Source organism: Pipistrellus hanaki (assembly GCF_964339955.1).
Source record: "Pipistrellus hanaki genome assembly, chromosome: 1".
Taxonomy (NCBI): Eukaryota; Metazoa; Chordata; class Mammalia; order Chiroptera; family Vespertilionidae; genus Pipistrellus; species Pipistrellus hanaki.
The window spans coordinates 39713591-39736663 of NC_140503.1; the positions used below are offsets into that span (position 1 = coordinate 39713591).

At 44.4% G+C, this 23073-nt stretch overlaps 1 protein-coding gene and 1 long non-coding RNA gene across 3 annotated transcripts in view; one reads left to right on the forward strand and one right to left on the reverse strand.

Moving 5' to 3' along the window:
• LOC311624814 overlaps window positions 1-23073 on the forward strand; it is a 654664-nt gene that overhangs the window by 142612 nt on the left and 488979 nt on the right. The gene's annotated exons all lie outside the window — the stretch shown is intronic.
• GLCE (glucuronic acid epimerase) overlaps window positions 14406-23073 on the reverse strand; it is an 82013-nt gene continuing 73345 nt past the window's right edge. For both annotated transcript variants that reach the window (XM_084887127.1, XM_084887126.1), the window contains one exon: window positions 14406-18020. In XM_084887127.1, the coding sequence (XP_084743253.1) occupies window positions 16996-18020 (1025 nt within the window). In that variant the 3' untranslated portion in view covers window positions 14406-16995. The remainder of the gene's footprint in view (window positions 18021-23073) is intronic.

Consider the following 23073-nt stretch of genomic DNA (forward strand, 5'->3'; position numbering starts at 1 on the left):
ACTCTCTCCCCTTGGGGGATGTCCAACTGGCAGTTTAGGCCCATAAACTGACAGTTGGACATCCTTCTTGCAATCTTGGACTGCTGGCTCCCAACTGCTCTCCTGCCTGCCTGCCTAATTGTCCCTAACTGCCCTTCTCTGCCAGCCTGGTTGCCCCCAACTGCCCTCCCCTGCCAGCCTGATCTCACCCCCAATGGCCCTCCCCTGCTGGCCTGGTCTCACCCCAACTACCTTCCCCTGCAGGCCTGATCTTGCTCCTAACTGCCCTCCTCTGCTGGTCAATTTGGTTCTGATTGGTTGGTTTCTATGCCAGTCAGCGTCAAAAGCTCTACCTTCTAGGCAGCCACTGGCTCCCCACAGCACCCAGAATTGGTTCTGATTGGTCAGTTCCTATGCCAATCAGCATCTCTGGCCCTATTAATGGGGCCTTATCAGAAAGGCAGGGCTGATCAGCAGCCCAGGTGGAGGCTTGGAGAGAAATGGAGGCCCGGCTGCTGGCTAGACTGGGAAAGACAGAGAGAGGCAAGTGCTGATCAAAAGCTGCCACAGAGGCAACAGATCAGCCCCTACTTCTCTCTTCAGGCCTTTCTCTGGCCCTGATTCACAGCCTTCTCAGCAGTCAGTGCTGGGGCACTGTGCCTGCAGCAGAAGCAGTCAGCTCTGGGTTGTCATGGCAACCCAGCTGACTGCAGGACTGATTTCAGGTTGGGAGCCTCAGTCCTTACTGGTCATTACAACCCAGAGTTTTTATATATTAGGATAGGTTTTGATCAAAGTGAAAAATTGAATAACAGCTTTCAATTATAGGCATTGCTTTAAAAAATTGTCAATGCTAAACCTCTGATGATGCCACTAATGTGATCATACAGAAAAAAAGTGTGTGAGCCAGAATTTTAATAAAAAATGAAGAAGCATTCCCTGTGCTGTGTATAGTTCATGGTTTCAAGTCATACTAGGAGAGGTGGCTTCAACTGCACCAATTCAATGGCATTTTTTGGACAATTCAGCAAATATATGATATTTTCTGGATCTGTACCAAGATAGCACATCTTGATGAAACACTTATCAAATCTGACCTTACAACCACTCAGAGACACTTGATGGGAAGGCCAGCGAATGCTCTTAAAAGGAATCAGAAGTAATTTGGACAAGATACAATACAATTAGAAGAGTTCAGTGAAACAGCAGATCTTCAAAGAGCAAGTTATGGTGCTTGACAGGATATGAAATTATTTTTAAAATGTGTGCTACTCATAATTATTTGGTATAAACTGTGGCTTGCCAATAACATTAGAAAAAATTATTTTTAAAAACCAGATCTAAATTGGCTGTCATTTTTTAAAGGACTGAAACATTAGTTTCATGTTTAGAGAAATTTTTAAATAAATAGAACAAACTTTTATACGAAATATGCAATCAAAGTGATATACTGATAGAATACAAGGAAGTTAGGAAACAACTAAAATGCTTTCGTGACTATAAAGGAGGTGCATATTCAAGTAGTCCAGTTCATAGAGACTATTTTCTGGCCATTGTAGATGAAGGCAGAATCTCAATTGAAGAGTGATTTGCACAAATGAGCAAATCTGGTACTTTTGGTTGTCTTGATTATAGCTCAGTGTTGAAAAATCGGAAAGAAGTTAAGAAATGCCACATGAATTCTTCGTGCTGATTGAGGAGTGTTAATCAACACGCTGCTTTCTTCATCAAGAACGCCTTGTTTTGAAAAAAGCCAGCTGAACTGAAGGGTGTGTCGAGGGACACGTTCTTTCACAGCCTCTTATCTCCTCACAGGCCCGCCACAGCTGTTCCACGGACGGGCATTCTGAGTGGCACCAAGCTAGACACTGCTTCAAGAGAGGCTGGAATCCGTCAGCGATAGGGATTTGTGTGGGGAAATTAGAATATTATGTAATGCTTCCTGTAATAATAATTTATCATATAAAAGCCCATTACAGTGTTTGAACATGATATCCAAAATTTATGGTTCACTTCGGAATATAAGTACTGCTTTAAGGAATATATAATTAATTCCAGTTCCTATTGTTTCAGAAAACGGAAGTTTCTCCGCATAGAATTTAAAGCAAAACTGTCTAAGAACCCCCTCAAAATAAAAGGTCTGATTTGGCATTTCTGCCAATAGAACAACATTTTTGTAAAAATCCTTATTATAACAATATGATTTGTAATTTTGTTGAAATAAAGACAAATTTTATGAAATAAAGAAATAGTGTATAATTTATGTATTTTTATTTTATTATTCTTTCAAACATCGTTAGCTCATTAACAGAACACTCATACATACCTAGTAATGATTAATGCTGTCATTTGTTTCTTTTTTCTTTTCAGAGCAAGGAAGGGAGAGAAAGAGAAGGATAGAAACATCAATGATGAGAGAGAATAATTGATCAACTGCTTCCTGTATGCCCTGTTCTGGGGACAGAGCTCCTAATCTCAGCATGTGCCGAGAATGGGAGTCAAACCTTGATCTCGATGCTCAACCACTGAGCTGGGCAAATGCTGTCATCTTTGATGTTTTAGTAATTTTCAGCCATAAAAAAACAGTTTTCAGCCCTAGCCAGTTTGGCTCAGTGGATAGAGCATTGGCCTGCAGCCTGAAGGGTCCCAGGTACGATCATGGTCAGGGGCACATTGCAGGCTTGATCCCCACTAGGGGGCGTGCAGGAGGCAGCCAATCATGAATCTCTCTCATCAATGTTTCTATCTCTTTCTCAGTTTCACTTTCTCTCTGAAATCAATAAAAAAAATATTTAAAACAAACAAACAAACAAATACCAGTTTCCAGTCATATGAAAAACACAGTTGTCCAGTTTTGCTATTATTTAGGTATCATTTGTCAAGGTAAAAGGAGAAAATATTTTCGTTTAAGGGCATGTGAGCCTGAGTAATAACTATGAGATATTTAGATACATGGCAGGGGGCCATTTGTATTCTTCAGGCCCCAGGAGTGTTAGGAGCCGACCCAAGGCCTCTGCCACCGGTGACTGAGATGCAGACGCCGCTCTCACCTCCTGTTCCCAGGCCTGAGACACGATGGGGACCCTGGGTTGGAAGCAAGAGGACCCACCTTACTTGCCTTATTTTCCCTTATCATCCACAAATCAAAGGTGATACTGCCTGCTTCGTGCGCTGTTTAAGTCACGTGGAATAATACATGTGGAAGTGCTCCATGACATGGAGAGAGAACGGTCTCAATGGAAACTATCCCGCCCAGAGCCCAAGACCCTGGTTTCAAGCCTTACCTCCCTCCAAAGGAACAATGGCTTGCCCCAGCTGTCGGCTCCGTGGCAGGTCTAGGCCATTGTGTGTGTGTGTGTGTGTGTGTGTGTGTGTGTGTGTGTGTATGTGCGCGCGCGCACATCTATATTTTTAAAAAATTGACTTGAGAGAGAGGAAGAGAGAGAGAGAAACATCTATTGGCTGCTTCTCACACATGCCCAACCGGATATAAAACCCACAACCCGGATATATGCCCCTGACTGGGAATCAAACCCTTTTGGGGCATAGAATGAAGCTCCAACCAACTGAGCTACACAGGCCAGGGCTAGGCCATCATATTTTATACCACGTGATTCCTCCACCCACAGTTGACCCTCGGAGGTCAAGTGACATATGACATAAGATAAAAGTAGAAAAAGACCAACTGGAAGGGGGAACAACATTTTCATCCTTCCACTGATTCCCTCTCCTTCCCAGGACACCCTGACCCCGGCACCGGGGAATGCTGCTGAACTTCTCTCTTCTCCACTTGGCATCACCCTTTCTCTCCATCTCATAAATGTGGCCCGGTGTTCTTGTGGTGCAGGCTAAGAAATAGTTACAAACTCCGAAGTCTTTTACCCAATGCATAAAAAAACTTAGATGGCTCCATAGGCTACTTTCTAGAATTCATGAAAGAATCAAATGTTCTTGCCAACATTCAGAATGAAATGTGACCCCAGACATGGACTTGGTCGCGGTAAAGGTTACAAGAGGAAAGCTGCCCTGACAGAAGCTATCATCAGTGAAATCTGATATCGACAAACATCTGAGCGATGAACCACATTTCTGATATAAAATGTGAGTGAAAAAAGACTTGGTCCCAATGAAAATAGTTTCAGTCAACTCAAAATGAAAAAGCGAAAACATTGGAAATAGCTTAAGTGAGCTTTATAGAAAATTGATCAAGGGATTAAATTGACTTAATGGAGTCCATTCCGGAAAACCTTTTCCCAAAGAAAATTCATCAAAGTCAACGAATTTCCTAGTTACGTGTTTGTATTCAAATATCTCCAGCGGATTCTCTGTGGGATTTTCATTAAGACACAAGGGCAGTGGCTGTGGTGGGCATCGCACCTGAGAGTTGCCATGCAGAGGGACAGGGGGGCGTGATGGGCAGTGCCTTTGGGAGTGGGCCCTTTTTTATATAATATATAATAAAAATATATTATTAAATCTAATGTGATTGCATTGGTATAAAGATGACTATAATGGTTTAGGTTATTATTTTACATTTATTATATTGTTCTGATTTTATTTTATTTAAAACTATATTTTTTATTGGCTTCAGAGAGGAAGGGAGAGGGAGAGAGAGCTAGAAACATCAGTGATGTCTGTGAATCACTGATCGGCTGCTCCCTGCCTCCCAGGCATGTGCCCTGACCAGGCATTGAACCTCGACCTCCTGGTTCATAGGTTGACGCTCAACCACTGAGCCACGTTGTCTGGCTTGTTCTTCTGATTTCAAAAGAAATTAGATTAAGACAGTTTTGAGGGCCCTTGGCTCACAGGTAAGCTGGCCCTGGTAGGAGCCCAGGCCCAGGGGAAGCAGGACTGCTTGATGGAGCTGGGGGTGGGGGAGGCGGCGCGGAGAGAGGTGGCTTTATCTCCGTCTTCTGAATGGCCGGTGCCAGAGTGGAGGCGCCCAGCCCCGCCGTCCTGCAGCCACTCAGCTTTCCCCAAGGCCTGGGTTTCCATCGCTCTTCACAGTGAATGTTCCCCCTTGCCAGCAGCCCTGGGTGTACCTGTGCCTGCAGCCTGCAGAGCCCAGCGGAACACAGAATCCCAGCTCTCCCTCCCCACACCCAGGAAGCCCCTCTCAGCAGACTCACCTCGTGGCTGTACGCGTGGCTGTGTGGAGGGCCACCGTGCATGGTTGCCCTCGGACTCAGCTGTGTGCCGTGGGGGCTGAGATGGGGTCCTTCTCTTCAGGACCACCCCCTAGGCATCCCACCTCATCAACAGGCCGGAGTGAGGTCCTACTGTGTGCCAGACCCCGTGTCACAGGCGCTGGGAGCTTGGCATTCCCCAGGACATCGCCCTGCCCACAAGGAGCCCATTCAGGGCGCTGGCGCCAGGGTTTCTCCGTCTCGGCACTCATGGCATTTGGCCACACCGTTCTCTGTCGTGGGCTGCCCTGGGCACTGGAGGGTGTCTAGCAACCTCTCTGGCCTCTCTTCCCCCAAATGGTGACCATCGGCAATAGCTGCAGACGTTACCCTGTGTCCCCCAGGGGGCAAAAATCTCCTGGAGACAGCCCCTGACTTAGGGAGGGGGTGTTGACAGGGCTCACTGCAGGCTGGTGAGTTTATATTTTTAAATATAAAGCAACACAGTGATTTTTCATTTGGGTTTCTTGGACCTTCTCCAGATCTTGGCATAAAATTCAGGGCACCAGGAAGCTCCACCACCGTGGGCAGGAACCAGGAGGCCTGAAACGTATGTAAGATTCTCTGAGCATTTTCCTGGTGCAGGAGTCCCCAGCTGTCCCTCCAAGGTCTCCCCCTCTTTCCTGAAAGAGGCCCCGCTGGAGAGGGAGAGGGTCAGGTCGCTGAGAAATCCTGTGCCATCAGCAAAGCAGAGACCCGGGGCTGCGTTCTGCTCACCTTTTCCTCTCAGTCTATTTTAATCCCGTTGGTAATTAGAAATATTAATGCAGTGTGAGATCTGCTTAGAGCACAGGCAGGCTCCGGGGCGTCGCCAGGCCGGGCGCATTGATTTAAGGCGGCTGGGCAGAGGGAGCGGCTTTGTGAACCAGAGAGAAAGCCTTCAGTTAATGACTCCTCCGCCACTGAGAGGCCGCTGTGAAGGACGGCGCCTGCGAGGGAGATAGCGCTGCAGCTTGCAGGCCGCCTCGGCCAGGACCACACTGAGCAGGGGGGAGGGTTTGGGGGGTGGGGGCCCCCAGGCCTCTCCACCCTGGCCCCAGGGCCCCTCCTTTGCTGTCTCCCAGCAAACCACTCTCACAAGGGACCTGGTGATTCTGTTTACACCCAGGTGTAGCTGTTGGAAACAGTTTACTCTCCTCATCTTTCTTTTTTTTTTAAACAGATTTTATTTTTCTGACACCATTTCTTTTAATTTTATTATTATTATTTAAAATCTTCCCCTGAGGATCATTTTTCATTGATTTTTAGAGAGAGTGGGAGACAGAGGGAAAGGCAGAGAGAAATATCAATGTGAGAGTCACACGTGTTTTGGTTGCCTCCTGCACGCGCCCTAACCAGGGCTCAGGCCCGAGAGGAGCCTGCAACCAAGGTACATGCCCTTGACTGGAATCCATCGGACCTGGGACCCTTTGCTCTGCAGGCAGATGCTCGATCCACTGAGCCAAAGGGGCTGGAGCTGCGTCTTGCTTGAGGGAAGGGTGGAGAACCACCTTGGGGTGGGCCTGTGAGGTGGGCTTGGGGAGCCGGGGGAGAGAGCCAGCTCCGGGCCCAGTTCCCTTTTCTTCATCTGAGCATTGGAATTGTTCTCTGAGACCCAAGCACAGCCCTCTCTGTTTTTTCCGGAAGGTTCTGGCGTGGGCACCGACTCTCCTTGAAATGACAGCAGCTGGCTGGATCTTCCCGACTTCTCCTGGTTTTCTGTGAGCCCAGCCTCTTTGAAACTTTTGACTGGAGGACCCGTGGGCAGAGCTTTGGATTCCTGAGGGGATTGGCAGGGTGCCCACTGTGTGTGTGAGCGCACCCACGCACGTGTGTTCACACGCGGTCTGGGCTCACCCTGTGCTGACCCTTCAGAGAACTCGGTGCTGAGAACTCTGGGGAACTGGCTTATTTGTGTGTGTGGGGGGGGGGGGGGGGGAGAAGAGGGGGGAATGGAGAAAAGGAGAAGCCTTAACGAGGTCCCTGTCTGACTGGGTTCAGCTCCCTCCCTGGGTGAGGCCCTGGTCTGACGCGGAGCCACAGGCCTGTTCAGAGAGCTCCTTGGAGAGGAGGAAAGCAGGGCCGAGCAACTTAGGAAGCCAGAGAAAGGCGGGCCCACAGAACCACTCAGGCCGACACGGGCCTGCGGAGGCTGAGCCGGAGGCAGCCGCCCACTTCCCTCTTCCTTCCACCCTGCGATCCCAGCCTTACCCGGTCTGTTCCTGGAGTTTTGCTCTGTTTCCCAACAGGAAGGAACAGCAGACACGAGCGATTTCTCCACCTTGGCTGCACCTTACAACCAGCTGCACATCCCCTCACACCAGGACAGAGAATCACCGAGGGCGGGCCCAGCATCCGTGCGGCGACCCCCAGGCGATGCCGATGTGATGTGCGGCCAGTGTGCGAATCGGTGAAGGAGGAAGCGCTGCTTAGAGGCCGGGAGCACACCAGGACCTGGGGCTGGGATAGCGCCGAGCCTGACTCGGTAGGTTTGGGAAGGAGCCCGGGTTCTTCATTTCCAGGAAGCTCGGGGCTGAGGCCCAGGCGGAGGGTGTACTAAGCACTGCCAGCGCTGTGGGGAGAGCCAGCTCCAGGCCCCGCTTCCTTTGCAAGCTCTCAGCAATCAATTAATGAGACCCCCACCCAACACCCTCCATCGAGCTCACTCTGTGGGCGGGGCTCTGCTGGTGCCAGAATGAGGCAGAGACCAGAGCCAAGCTCTTACTCTCAAGGAGGCTGCAGTCCGGGGGTGGAGGGGAGAGCAGGGCTGTGCCCAGGGAGCAAGCCCGCTTCTGTCGGGAGAAAGGCTGAGCAAACATGGGAAGCGAGGCACCGCGACCTCGGCTCCCCGGAGCTGCCGTGGCCGGGGGGCCAGGGCCTCCCGAGCTGACAGTGGGGCCGATGGCCCAGTGAGGAGAAGCCAGCCTCCTGAAGTCAGCAGACAGGGTCTGGCTGGGGTGGAGGGAACGGCAGACGGAGTCCCAAGGCCGTGAGTGACTAGGAGAGGCTAAGGCCGAGGCCAGCCCGGGCGAGGCAGGGCCAGCTCGCTGGGGAGGAGCTCGGGTTCTGTTTCTGGGCCATGGGAAGCCGTTGGAGAGTCTGAAGCATCTGATTTTCATTCTAAAACAGTGTCTCTGCTGGCTGGTGGGCACAGGGTCACTGAGAGGCAGAAGTGAAATCCCGTTGGTGAATAAAGAGGTGACTGACACACTCTACCTTCTCTTTTCTCCTCAAACCTTCAAACACCCTTGGAAAAGGCACTGCTCTCGGGCCTGGGCCAGAAACCCTCCGTGAGACCCTCCAGCCTTCCTTCCCATCTCAGCCCTCTGCCACCCGTGCTGGGAGCCGCCCTGGATTCCTTGCTATCCCTCCCCCGGCACAGCCAGCCCATTAGCTCTGCCATCTGCCCTCACTCTGACCACCTCTCACACCTCACCTCAGTCCTGGCCACTGCCCCTCTCACGGCTCCTGCCATGACCACCCCACTTCCCCTCCTGCCCCTGCACCCCCAAGCCCACACAGCTGGAGCCGCTGAGGTGTGGCTGACTGGCTCCACCTCGCACAGCTGGTGGACGGCGGGCGGGTTCCTCCGACATCACACGGCCCCTCTACGGCCGCAGGAAATGAGGCTGAAGAGCTGCCAGCGGAGTAAGACTCAGCTTGGGATTTCCTTGGGAACAAAATAAAACTACCGTCCTGAACGTTTATGAAGTAATGGGCATCTTAAGATAGAGTATTCCTCCCCTTACCTTTCTCTCTCTCTTTCTTTCTTTCTTTCTTTCTTTCTCTCTTTCTTTCTTTCTTTCTTTCTTTCTTTCTTTCTTTCTTTCTTTCTTTCTCTCTCTCTCTCTCTCTCTCTCTCTCTCTCTCTCTCTCTCTCTCTCTCTCCCTCCCTCCCTCCCTCCCTCCCTCCCTCCCTCCCTCCCTCCCTCCCTCTCTCTCTCTCTTTCTTTCTTTCTTTCTTTCTTTCTTTCTTTCTTTCTTCTTTTTAAATATTTTATTGATTTTTTTACAGAGAGGAATTGAGAGGGATAGAGAGTTAGAAACATCGGTGAGAGGGAAACATCAATCAGCTGCCTCCTGCACACCCCCTACTGGGGATGTGCCCGCAACTAAGGTACATGCCCTTGACTGGAATCGAACCTGGGACCTTTCAGTCCGCAGACCGACGCTCTATCACTGAGCCACACCGGTTTCAGCTCCATGCATTTTCTTTAGATAAAATCCCAGCTTTAATCATGGTGACAGGGCAACATGTAGGCAGGCCTTAGGGGCTTTCCGGTCACTCTCTGTGCTGTCAGGCGAGCTTCGATGGGATGGGATGGAGCTGCATTGGTAACCAGAGAGAAACAGAAACCAAGGGAGACGTGCTCCCAGCCCCTCTTTTCGTGCTAAGCTCAGGGCGAAGGAGACAAGGCCAGCTCGGTCCCTCTCTGGGGCTCCTTTCCACACGGCCACACAGGATGTGAAGGCCACACTTCAAGTCCAGAGAGCAGGGCCTCAGTTCAGCAAGGCCACCAGCACCCGGACCCTGCGATCACCACACACCCACGCCTCTGCTCCTCCCTGGACAGGAGGTGCCCTCTCTGCTGGCCCCCTAAGACCACACTGAGGACAAACTGGAATAATGAAAGGACTCTAGACTCTCATGCATTCAAACTCTAATCTGGAATTGGTTAATATTTTAACCATGTTTTGTTTCCGCCGCCAAAAAGAAAAACATGTGCCTCCTGAGCCGTTACTTTGCAGACTTATGGAGGGTAGGGCAGTCTTCTCAGCATTGTAGCCCCCCAGAGGGCAGAGTGCCTGGTAGTTAACTGTTTGCTATGACTCCTTCCAGATGTTTTCTGTGCATCGACATAGGTGTGTGTGTGTGTGTGTGTGCATTTGCACGTGCATAAGCACACACAACTTTTATTTTATCCTGCAATGTATAGTTTTTGCAAGTCTTTTGGGAAGACAGTCAACAGCTGGACGGTGCAGGAGGGGCTGCAGAGGGGCTGTGATGCAGCATGGTCAGGGATGCTGAAGCGATGGGGCACCTGCCAAGGAGACCTGATGATGGAAGAACCTCCTGTCTGTTTTGGGGCTCTTCTTTTTCTTTAAAAAATATTTTTATTCATTTCAGAGAGGAAGGGGGGGGGGCGAGAGATAGAAACATCAATAATAAGAGAGAATAATTGATTGGCTACCTCTTGCAAGCCTCCCACTGGGCATTGAGCCCACAACCTGGGCATGTGCTCTGACCATGAATCGAACCATCACCACTTGGTTCATAGGCTCTTGGCTCTCCTAATGGTTCAGGGGAGCAGGTACCCATTGAGCAGGTCTGATGTGGTACTCACGGATGAAATGGGCTCATTTCCTCACCTGGCAGGTGTGAGAGAGCGCTGGGGTTAAGATCTGCATCCCTGGTTGAGACCACTGTGTGGGACCCCCTGGGGGGAGTCAGGAGACGGTGGATCATGGCGATGGTTTGGGATGAGGGTCAAGAATATGGGATCTAGGGTTAGATGTACCTGGTTTCCAGACCTCGCCTTGTCAAATAGCTGAAAGACCTCTGGCAAGTTGTTTAACTTCTCCAAGTTTGTAAGTTCATCAGTAAAATTCACATCACATTTCCAAAGTCAGAAAGAATTCATGAGGAGTCCTTTTGCAAGAGCTTGCCTGTGGGCACTCGCCATGTTAGCTGTGAGTAATAACACCGGTGCGTGGTCTTTGATTTTGGAAAGGGAAGGCTACCCAAAGCCTCCCAGAGGAAGCATACTCCAGGCTGTGACTGGAGCAAGAAAGGGGTCTTCTCACCTTTTCTGATAAGTATTTAGTGAAAAGAATTGCATGACCTGGAGCAAGCTACTTAAACGGTGTTTCCTTTTCTACCTCCAGAGTCTGAATTTGAGTCGTGTGAGTTGTAAATGAGATTTAGTTCGGGGAGCACCTACGAAGTCGACTGTTCCCTCTCCTTATTCCTGAATAGAAGCCCCATCCAGAACCATAGTTTGCTCTCCCCAGACACCAAGAATTCTGAATATCTATTCAAGCTCATAGGAAGCTGCCGGATGATATCTGGTGGTGGCTATCTCCAGATGAGTGCCTCCCTGGGTTACCTGCAGGAGTTGAGAAGATACACTCGTCTTGATTACCTTGCCAAACCGTTGATGGGACTTGAGAATTAGTTTGGGGCCTCCTGCTCCATATTCAATTGAACTGCACAGATTTGATTTCACTGGTGTTGAAAGGGAAAGAGAGTAACAGGCATCAACATAAAACCATGCACTTTTGCCGAGACTCCCCACCCATCTCACCCCAGGTTCACTTCCTTCTCTAGTCTCCGGGATTAACACCCTTCACTAGGTTTTCTAAGCTGAAAGGGGACAGCCATTCTCATCCCGGTGATTTCACCAGGTGCTGAGGAGAATGGCACGCAGTCCAGGTGGTAACCTGAGCTGCAGGGAGCTTGGGGTTGCTCAATAATATCTAATCCACACTACGTTTACCATTGTTCACGGGCTGCTCTAGTTCTGACCCTCCACGGGGCCTTCTCCTGCACCTTTCGCTGTCACTTTGCTACCGCTCCTCAATGGTTTGCTTTGCAGTTCTGTCATTTCACAAAACCCTTCTATTCCTGGAAAAGGATGAGCAGAATTACACGGCGTTGCTGCTGCTTACCATTCAGGAAGGGCAGCGCGCGCACACACACACACACACACACACACACACACACACACACACACGTTACCGATCATGCTTTCCAGATGGCAAATGTATCTCGTTTCATCAGAACGTGAGCAGCGAACATTCAATTTCACCACCAAGGCAACGTCTAAATTCACATCCATTTTCAATTTGACACCCTTAATGAGTTGGCATGATGAATATCAATATTTTATCCCTTTATTATTAACTGTCTGTAAGTTACAATAATGCAGGCTTGAGACTTTAAAAATTGTCATCAAACAAATCTCACAACTTGCTATTTTTATATGCTTTGTATCTCTCTGTATTTTTAACACCTCAAGTTCTATATTCAGAATGGACTCACGGAAATGACACATGGTAGGAAGAATAAAAATCTAGAGGCTGTTGGTGCTTCTATATATAATTTTAACACCACCGCTTCAGCTTAGAGGTTACCTTTTGTTAGTTTATAAAGAAAAGTTTAAGACCCATGAGTTCTCTCCTACTGGACTGTGTGATGAGGCAAGGGAAGCCCATGGAGTGGAGAAAGTTCCTGATGCTACAATGGCAGAGCCAGGGAGCCCTGGCTCCTGATCCCAAGTCTCTTGCCTACCGAATGGTCCCCAAGGATCTTGGACTTTTGGCCTTAACTGGTTATCAAGAAATTGAATGGCAACCCTGCCTAGTTGTTTCTGTGCACTTGAGAGTGAAGATGGTTTATGGGCTGAATTGTGTCCCCCCAAATCCATGTTGAACCCAACTCCTACCATCTCAGACTGTGACTATATTTAGAGACAGGATCTTTATGAGGTAATTAAGGTAAAATGAGGCCCTACTTCAGTATGACTGATGTTCCTCTAAGAAGAGATTAGGACAAAGACAACAGAGAGGACACAGGAAGAAGGTGACCATCTGCAACCCAAGGAAAGAGGCCTTGAAGAAACCAAACCTGCTGACACCTTGATTTTGGACTTTCAGCCTCCGGAATGGTGAGAAAATAAATTTCCGTGGCTTATGCCGCCCAGTCTGTGGTATGTTGTTATGGCAGCCCTAGCAAATACAGTGTGTCCAGACTGGAGGAATATACAGAACTTACATTATATTTTTCTCTATAATGGAGACAGTTATTAGTTAGGGTTCATTAGTTAAAAACAACAGAAATCAAATCCAGCCAACTTAGCACACAGAGGAATGTGTCCTACAGAGAGTGTATCTCACAGAACCAGAGGAAATGCGGCTGGCCTCTGAAAGGCACTGGACCCAGGGCTTAGAGCACTGCCAACATTCTCTTCTTTTTCACTGTGTATCTTCGTCAGTTATCCATTCCCACTCTGGGTTCCTGGGGAAGACTCACCCCGTCTAACAGTCATGCCCAGAAGAGGCAGGGTCACATAGCACACAGTGGCCTACACACAGGATACGGAGAAGGCGTTCTCAGGAAAGGAGAGCTCAACAGACTGGAGTAAGTCCTCCACGGCATGGAGGGTCTGTCCCCAAGGGCGATGCGGAGACAGATATGTGTTCAGAGTGCCACAGAAGGATGGCTAATACACTCCCAGTTTAGCTACAAATAGCAAAATCAAAGCAAGAACAGCCGGAGACCTCAAACAGACCAAGAACTACTTGCCCCCTTATGACTGTTTCCCAACGGAGGATGACAGAGAAGGAAGAGAGGCCAAGAATGTGGATTGGCAGCCTGTCAAAACCTGTGCACCCACCAGCTGGAAAAAGCTGATTGGTGATCAATTGGAATTCCATTATATAAATGCAGCCTTCATAACAAAAAAACTAATGTGCACTGAATCATAACATGAAGCCACACTAGTCTATGATTTTGTATGTATTTGGGAGCCTGAATTACTTATTACTCTCTGAGAAGGGAGGGATTAAATAATGCTTATTGTTCTGGAGGAGACACAACTACAGAAAACACAGAGGAAAGGCCAACTTTCCCATACATCTATAATAACTCAGAGAGAAACAGTTATCAGCTGACTTGGCTTGGAAAAACATCCTCACAGCTAGCATGGCACCCTGGTTTTGATCATGTTACCTGACCCCCTTCTTCCACCTGATACCCGGGCCTGACGGCCCTGCTTAGACTCTATCCCCTCATAACGCCTTTTTTGACTGACAACACAGTTCAGCTTCCCCCCCCCCCCCCCCGCTCTGAAACTAATTTGTGGACACTGTGTACTCCCTATAGACTAACCCTCCTGGTTAAGGGCCATGTGATATTCTCCTCCCCATATTGTCTTAAAGGGTCTGATACACATTATAATGAGCATTTGCCTGACAGAAAATGGTTAGAAATCTGCTTGCTGGGATAAAATAATCTTAGAGTAATTAGAGATGAAAGAGAAATATCCAGGTACATTCCTTTTAGGATAAAAACTTTATTTTACAATTTTATAAAGCAGCTTTACATTCAGCACAATCCATTTACTTTGTATAGAAACAAAATACCTTTCCATCTGCAAAAAATCAAGTTTTGCTGTATATAAAACTAACATGTGCACATTGTGCTTAAACTGCAAAGTCTGTACAGCTTTACAAAGGACTACCCTTCAGAAGGGCATCCAGTAAACACTTTATTGCATATTTAACACATGGTATATAACCCACATGTACAATGGAGGAAAAACAAGAAAAACAATTACAAGGAGGATGTGAATAGCAGCTTTCAGTGGAAGTTTGTACACCGACAAAGAAAAGGACTGCCACATCTCGAGAGTTGTGCTTGTGTGTCATTTTTTGTATTTGCTCACATACACTGGATGGTTTTTGGATGAAGCCCGAATGTACAGCAACTGCTAAAGGGTCAAACCTGACCTTTATCGGAAACTTTTGGCTGGTTTCAAAACTGAAGTGGCAATAGATTTAACTTAACATCAAAGCCAACTCAGGATAAGTGTAAACTAATACCCAAAATCTTGAAACAAAGACAAATTTAAAGAAACAAAATAAAACTTTAAAACATCTTCCCCATTCTCTCCAAGCACAGAGTAAGCAAAGTAAACATTTTACATGATTAAAAACCCTAGCAAACGCCATAGGTGTTTAGGAACAAAAGTGCAATGGATGTTCTTGGGCAGTGTTCCTCCATGTATGCCCCCACATCACCTGCATCAGAATCGCCTGAATGCTTGTTAAAAATGCAGGTTACCATGGTTCACAGGCAGATTTACTGAATATCTGGAATCTGTATTTTATTGGGTTCCCAGGTGGTTCTGAGACATTGTGAAGTTTGAGAACCAATAGTTTGTACTGATGTTGCCGCTATCGGTTCAACTCACTCTCTTAGAAAATTCTGGGATCACAAGAAAAATCAAGTTGCTGTTGCAATGTGGAAGGCAGTGTGAAACCAACAGCAATGAAATAGCAATGCCATTTCTAGATCAAAATGCCCTTCCTTTTTCAGTGGAAAAGGACAGACACATTGTTAAGGCACTGATATTTGTCACAGAAGCAGTACCGTACTGTTTTTGTTGATTCCCTTAGTCTGAAGTACCAGTAGGCAAACACAAGGCAGTCTGGGCTGTTCTAATATAATAACAAATACAATGAAGTTTTAAAAAGGGTTCCCAGATTGGAGAATGTTTATTTTTGAGCACTGAAATTAAAAATGAAGGCATCCAGATGTTCTTGTTGAGACATCTAATATAGAAGAACTACAAAGGTCAAAAGCTATGGGGAAACCTAATAACCCACAGCTGTTTTGCTGTGGGTAAAACAGAGTTGTGATGTGCATTTAATATAGGTCACAGATAAACTGCACTGTTTGTGGTGACCCCTGAAAGTGTGGGGTCTCATATCCTCATATTCCCAATCTAAGTTATAGTACTGATTTAGTGTACTGCCAGACATTAAAACAAAAGATAGAAAAATCAACCTCCTTTGGTTCTGACCTAATGCTTGAAGCCCTATAGCAGACACTGCCCAGGGTATGTGGGCTAAGAAACCTATAGGCATATAAGGGTATAGTGAGATATAAAAGCCAAATAAAGTCTGATTACATGTACAATAAATGCAGTAACATCACTTCTATCCAACAGCTAAAATAATTTAAAATTACAACTGCCAAGGAAAAACAATGATGTGCAGAGTCAATGGTTTCAAAAGTTAATGACCAAGAATGATCTAAGTAGGAAAAAAACCTTCTGTGATTCTTATATGTAATATCTGATGTAGCATTTTTCCTTAAGGGGGAAAAAATCCTAAAGGTGTAATGGTGGTGGACTCAGCAGAATTACTAGTTCCTTTCCAAATTTAGGTTTGTTTATAATAAAATTTCCCAAATAATGACCCTTAAATGTCCCCCCCAAAAAACAAACAAAAAAAACCTCTTGCATGTAGTCTGAATTGAAATAGAAAATTCTAGATAACAACAAAAAAACCCAATCACAATGGAGATAGGGGAGGGATAGACTTGATTATCAAACTTTTACTGATTGTAGATCAAGTTTCATAAAACATATTTTTTTAATTTCTTGTGCAGTCAACACGTTTCATTTTAGTTGTGCTTACATTACATAACTGTGAAGCCTGAACACGACTGTGTTTTAATTTACACATCAAGAAAACCAGAAATTCAAAATATTCTCCATATATAACAAATTGAACAAAAGCAACAAATGCTCAATTGTCCCCAAGAAGTTAATCTATAGAAAAAAACACACACATCATTTTAAAAAAGTTGCACACAGTCCACTATTCAGGCTACAGGTAAATATTCACTGTATTACAGCACATTATTTTTTTTTTTTAAAAATCTGCTTTCAACATAAACATAAATAATCACATTTTAAAAGCACCCCATACTAAGTTTTCAGGTAAGGGATAGCCAGTTGGCGAGTAACAGCTACTTACCAGTCATTTTCCCAAACCAAGAGGGCGTGGGCTACGTGTGGAACTGTACAGAGTGATAAGCAAGGCAGGGTTAAACATCTCTGCTCAGCCTCTGACTAAACACTTTCCTGCTCTGAATGCCACCTACCTACGATTCTACACACCCATCCCATGGAATGCCGTCATCTCAGGAGACTGGTTCTAAGGATCATGTGTCACTTTGATGTCATCCTCAGAAACCTGGTCTCCGACCTTTCCCCGCGTGCCTCTGCGCTGCTGGCAGGGCACAGCAGAGACTGAAATGGGCTTTTGGTTGTGAGCTCTAGTTGTGCTTTGCCCTGCTGCCTTTCAGGTAGCTTTTCCACCTCTTGAGGAATTCTTTGAAGATGGGGGACTCATCGATGGTGCTGAGGAGCTGCAGCTGATTGATGTGGGTGGTGTGATAGTCCCAGCGGGCCAGGTTGGGGGCGATGCCAAGCATGAAGTGCCGGAGGTCATAGATGGTTCCTGAGCCGGTGTCGTACAAGGGGAGCATGGCTTTCAGGGATTCCATGCCATGCTCGTACAGGGACCTCGCTTCTTTCCCGAGTTTTTCTCCTGCAGTTTCTTTTAAGTCATACAGCCCAATTAAAGAATACATAAAGCCATTTAAAACAAAAGAGCTGGGTGTGGTTGGATACTCTTCATACCAGTCATGTTTATTCATAAACACAGCTTTAACTCCATGATGCTCTGATAGAAACTTATAAGGGGCTGTTGCCCTTAAAGCTGAATTGAGGAATATATGGTCTTTTGTTAATAGGTAGGCCCTGACTAATGTAGAAATGGCTTGCCCTTGGGCCATGGCAGAGTACCACCCTGGCTCTAAAGACTTGAACCCTTCCCCTAACTTCCGGGTTACCATGATTGGCCAGCCACCTTTCTCATCTTGGTTCCTTACCAGCCAGTCACTGGCAGCGAAGAATGCAGCCATGTGGGCTGTGGTAGAGATAGTAATGTTATCAAGGAATCCTTTCCCTTTTGCAATTAACCTAACCACCTTTTTGGGCATTATTTTGGTTGGCTTGACAGCTTTTGTGTTGGAGAGACCCACTCCTTTCCTGAGGTCAGTGACCAGGTCCCTGGTAACCGTGCTCCATGAAGTCCTGGGCCCAATGCCGTAGTATATGTCTCTTTCTTTAAAAGCAATCAGCTGGGTGTTGGAGACATAATGCACAGTGAAGAGCTGGTTCTTTTCTGTAGTCTCTAGAACCACGGACACACTTCCATTTGTTAAGAACTTGAGGTCAAATGAAATAATAAAATCTTTTGTGTCCCCCAGTTGCAAAGATACACCTTCACTGGTTTCTGTAGGAAATAAAATATACCAACAAAGACAGATTAGAATACAACCTCTTTGTATTTAAAAGTTAATTGTAATTCAACCACTGACCATACAAAATTAATGCTTCAATATTTTGTGTCAGATCATCATTATTATTGTTACTGTTATTTTTACTGAATTATCCACAAATGACAGAATTAGTGAGTCCATGATAGCTGTGAGCACCTGGCTAAAGCTCTTATCTTTTGGCCTGTGTGGTTAACATTAGATGGTTACATAACATAAGAGCAATGGCTAAGATATTTTTGATCAAATGCCTTTCAAACACCAGCTGATCAATAATTAGTGACTATTGATATACTCGTTCTGAAAAAGAAAAAAACAGTCAAAAGCTAGCTGAACCCAGGTTGTCTAGTCTGGCTCTCAATTACTGATATCTCATTTGATATTAAAAATGATAGGTTGTTTTCAGATATTTGCTGGAATTGTGAATAAAATTTCTGATAATTAAGGAATAATAGGCTGATTTGTCAACAAAAAGTGAGGGATACTGAGGGAGGTAGAAGGAGAAGCACAGGTTTTGGAGTTAAAACAAACAAACAAAAACCAGCCTTTTATAAACTCTTATTCTATCACTTACTAGCTTTGAGATGTTCAATACATACACCTCTTAAGAGTCTCAGTTTCTTCACATGTTAAATAGAGATAATATTACTCTGCAAAGTAATTGTGCAGATTTAAAAAAGATAGTGGTGTGGCCCGCTGGGTGCTGCTAAGTGACTGAGCATCAACCAATGGGCCTGGAAGTCACAGTTCGATTCCAGGTCAAGACACATGCCTGGATTGTGGGTTTGATCCCGTGTGGGGTATGCAGGAGGCAGTCATTTGATGATTCTCTCTCATTGCTATTGTTTCTATCTCTCTCACCCTCTCTCTGAAATTAACATGTATGTATGTATATGTATGTATATATATATTTTTAAAAAGATATTGGCTTGGACTATAGTAAAAAAAGACAGTGATTATTATTATTATTCTGAAGCCACTGGCTTCAGAAACTGATAAATTGTAAAATTATTTAATTTGGCATATTATCAAAGAGGAAATTTCTCCTGCATATTTAGTGCGATGATGGCTGACTCCCAGAAAGATGACTTTCTGTGTACTGCTGGGCTAGATCTACCAAGCAAAGAAACTGAGCACATTAAATCAGACTGTAGCAGCAGCAAAAACAAGAAAAACAACAGAAAATATCATACAAATTTTATAATATTAAAGATAAATGTAAATATCTTGATCTTTATAAAGCTTAAATATTCAAAACACATTCACAGTATTATCTCTTTTGATCCTTACAATAATCTACTGAGGCTGTCATTACCATCTCCTGAGCAGGAATTACCATTTTAGAGATGAAGAGATGAAGGTTTTGCAAGGTTAAAAGGTTTTCCTAAAACCAAATGCTAAGTAGTGGAGTAGGGACTAGAAACCAGGATTCTTAGACCCAAGTTCAAAGACTGTGAGAAAGAAATGATATTGGAAGTGGCATTCTCATGAGAATAATCAGTGAGTTATTTCTCTTAAATATAGCCACAGAATCAGATCTGCTTTGAGGAGTCCTTGAGGAACTCTTTCACTGGGAGCAAAAATTAGAAATGTGAGCTGATGACAGTGCATAATGTATGCCCTTTGAGTAGTTTGGTGAGTATTAGCATGTTGAGTTGATTGTTAACTCTCCCAACAGCGGACTTTATCAATGTAAATATAATTTATCCAAGGCTCTTAATTACTTCATTTGATAGACAATTATGGAAACTGAATTAAGAATGGGGACAACTTGATAGACTTTGAGTGATTTTTTAAAAAAGTGATTTCAAAAGTATACTTCTAATACAGTAAAAATCAATTTAACCTGGAAAATGTCAACATGCAATCTCTCTCTTAACTAGCATTTTTCTGCATCATAGTAAAATGGACTCTGATGCTCAGTATATCCCTGGACCACTACAGGATTCTGTTGACTTATGAATCACTCAAGATTAAATTATATTTAGCAAAGCAGACTATCTTGAGTGCTACTTATTTTTTTCATTCTTAGGGTAATGCCTCATTAATCAGACAAGAGTATTAACTATGACATCCATTTTCACCAAAGTGGGTAACAATGGCTCATTTATAGAAGTCCAAATGGGAGGAAGCTAACGAAGTACCCATTTTTTCTCCCAGAATCATATTCTGATTTTTACTTTATATATAAAATTCCAGTGAAATTATATGGTTTAGTCAATCACGTTATGACTCAATATAACAGATTAGTTCAAAGAACTCAGTAATGAATAATGTCATGGGATGGATGTAACCTTTTAAAAAAAAACACTATTAACTTTCCTAAAACCTAACACCACCACATAACTTTCCTAAAATCTACAACCACCACAAAGAGAAGTCACAATCTCCAATTTAAATCAATCTACCAACAATCATAACTTCGCAACAATTTTATGAGATAATTTTTAATTCCATTTCACAGATGTACTGAGAAGGATCTGAATGATAGAAAATGGAACTGACTATGGTGTGGCAACTATAGCGCTTTAAATCTACTAATAGAAAATTTTCCTAATTGCTTGAAATCCACAATCTCTCCTCTTTGAGCAGTTATTCCAAGGAGTCTCTACAAGTGTCTATTGTTAGTATGTGTTTACATGTACATTAGGCAACAAAGAATAACAAACATTTAAGAGTAGTCTTTAAATCAATATTTTCACCTAGCACACAAACTGTTAGGACTCATTCATTTAATCAACAGTTTTACTATGTGGAGTGAGAAGAGGCCCTACTTACAATCTCCAGGATCACTGAGAGATAAGGGTCAGGGAGAAGAAGAGAAGCTCACAAGAAGCCTGAGAAAGAATGCCACAGAGAGAGGGAAAGTGATACCATGGAAATGAAATAAAGAGAGTGCTTTGGGAAAGAAAAACTAATTTAACTTAATAGAGCAGGACAGGTACAATGTTTTTAGTTCATTCCATCTTAAAATCTGGAAGAGGAACAAAATATTATTCAGCATGTAAGACAAGAAATAAATATGCTACAGATGCATGTTATAATTCTTTCTGCTAGATGATTTTGTCCTCCTTCAGGGCAAAAAATTCAAGGCCTAAATATAAAAAAATAAAAGGCCAACAGTATCCAGGCGGTGGTCCTCTAGAGCCTCATCTCACTTAGACCTATGCTTTTATGCACAAGTCCCAATTTCTTCTCTGAATTTATCTCCCACGGGGTCTATATTCTCTAAAAAGCCTCATATCCTACACTACTGCCTTAATAAACAGATTCACCTCCGGGATTTCTTTCTCCTTCTCTGAGCAACAACCCCCATGTAACTCCACTCACTCTCCCTCCAACATTTATTGTATATTGATTGTATCATCAGGCACATCAAGGATATCAAAACAAGCTCTCCATCACCAGCTAGCACACTTCCACCAACAGGGAGTTCCAACTGTGAGTAGCTTCTGTCCTACTTGCAGAGGTATGTCACTGAGTTCTCTTCTCCACATGCTTAAAACCACCTTAGGAAGTAGTTTTATCGCCAGCTACTGGCTGAAGAAAGAAGGACTAAAGTGAGGGTTCCTCATTTCGCATGAGGGGACCTATCTTTGTATTATCCAGGGCATCCAAAAGTGGGCCATGAAATCTATAGCTCTAAACGGGTTAGAGTTCAAAATATTGTTCTAGAAACCATCCAGCACTTAAAGAGATCAAGAAGAAGGGCTGCTGTTTGCCACCCTAATCCAGACAACTTTTGTAATTAGAGCAAAAATAAGCCATTTGGTGCACCCAAACCAAATATCCTTTTGCTTTGTCCAAGCATTTCCTGCTGCAACAAATTACCTCTTAGGTACCACAAGCTAAATATCCTTAAACATGTCCACATACTCTCTCATCCAGCAAGCCTGCTGTTTTACAATAAGCAAAGATGTTCTGTGTCCTGGAATATCACAGAATACCACAGGAGAAAAGAAGTCCTAGTCACAGAATAAAAAAGAAAGGTCACCCATTATTTGTACTGCATTAAGCACTCATAAATCCATTACTTAAGGCCATCCAGAATGAGTAGATTTGTATTGTGGCTTTCAAGGTCTGTGAATTACACAGTCATCAATAAAGGACAAGGAGAGAATACAGAAGAGGGCTTATAACCTTCTCTCTTTCTATTTACTGACTGCAAGGTTGGTGGCAAGGAGGAATGAGTTCTATTTTTGACAACATTTCCCCATAGAGAAGAAAAGCCTGAGGTGCTAACTAAAATTATTTCATTGTCTTTTTAAGTAATGGACTCATTAATTATCATTGATATTGATTAGTGGAGGAAAATGCATTACATTCTAATTAATGAGACTGTCTTAGTAAAAGGGAAAATGTTGCATAAAGTTAATTTGATTTTATAAATGATTTTATTAATAAAATGGTTTTATATGAAATTTGAGACAATTTAGTACATTAACAAAATTCAATATGGGAAGCAGGCCTAGTTGGTAATGCTGTCTTATCTTGAAAAAACTTAATAGCTACTGGTAAAAATATGCAAAGGAAAGATGGTTCTTTCTATAAGGGAAAACTTCTACCTTAATGCAAAATAGTTTAAAAATTAAAGAATATTGTACTGAAATACTGAAATATACAAAAAAATCTTCATCTTGTGGGACAGGAGATGCACACCATGCAGTAACCTGGATCTTAATATTCAATCTAGGGCTTGGCTCTTCACCCTGAAAATATGCCTTTTATAACCTTGAGTTTTTTAGCTGTTCCTTTTTAGGGATTTTACTTTAGTGACACCATTTGTTTCTTTATATGTATAACATGTATAACATGAATAATGTGTAGCTTTTTCAAAACAATTTAAAGAGTATTAGATGCTCCGAAACCGGTTTGGTTCAGTGGATAGAGTGTTGGCCTGCGGACTGAAAGGTCCCAGGTTCAATTCCGGTCAAGGGCATGTACCTTGGCTGCGGGGACATCTCCGGTATGGGGTGTGCAAGAGGCAGCTGATCGATGATTCTCTCTCAT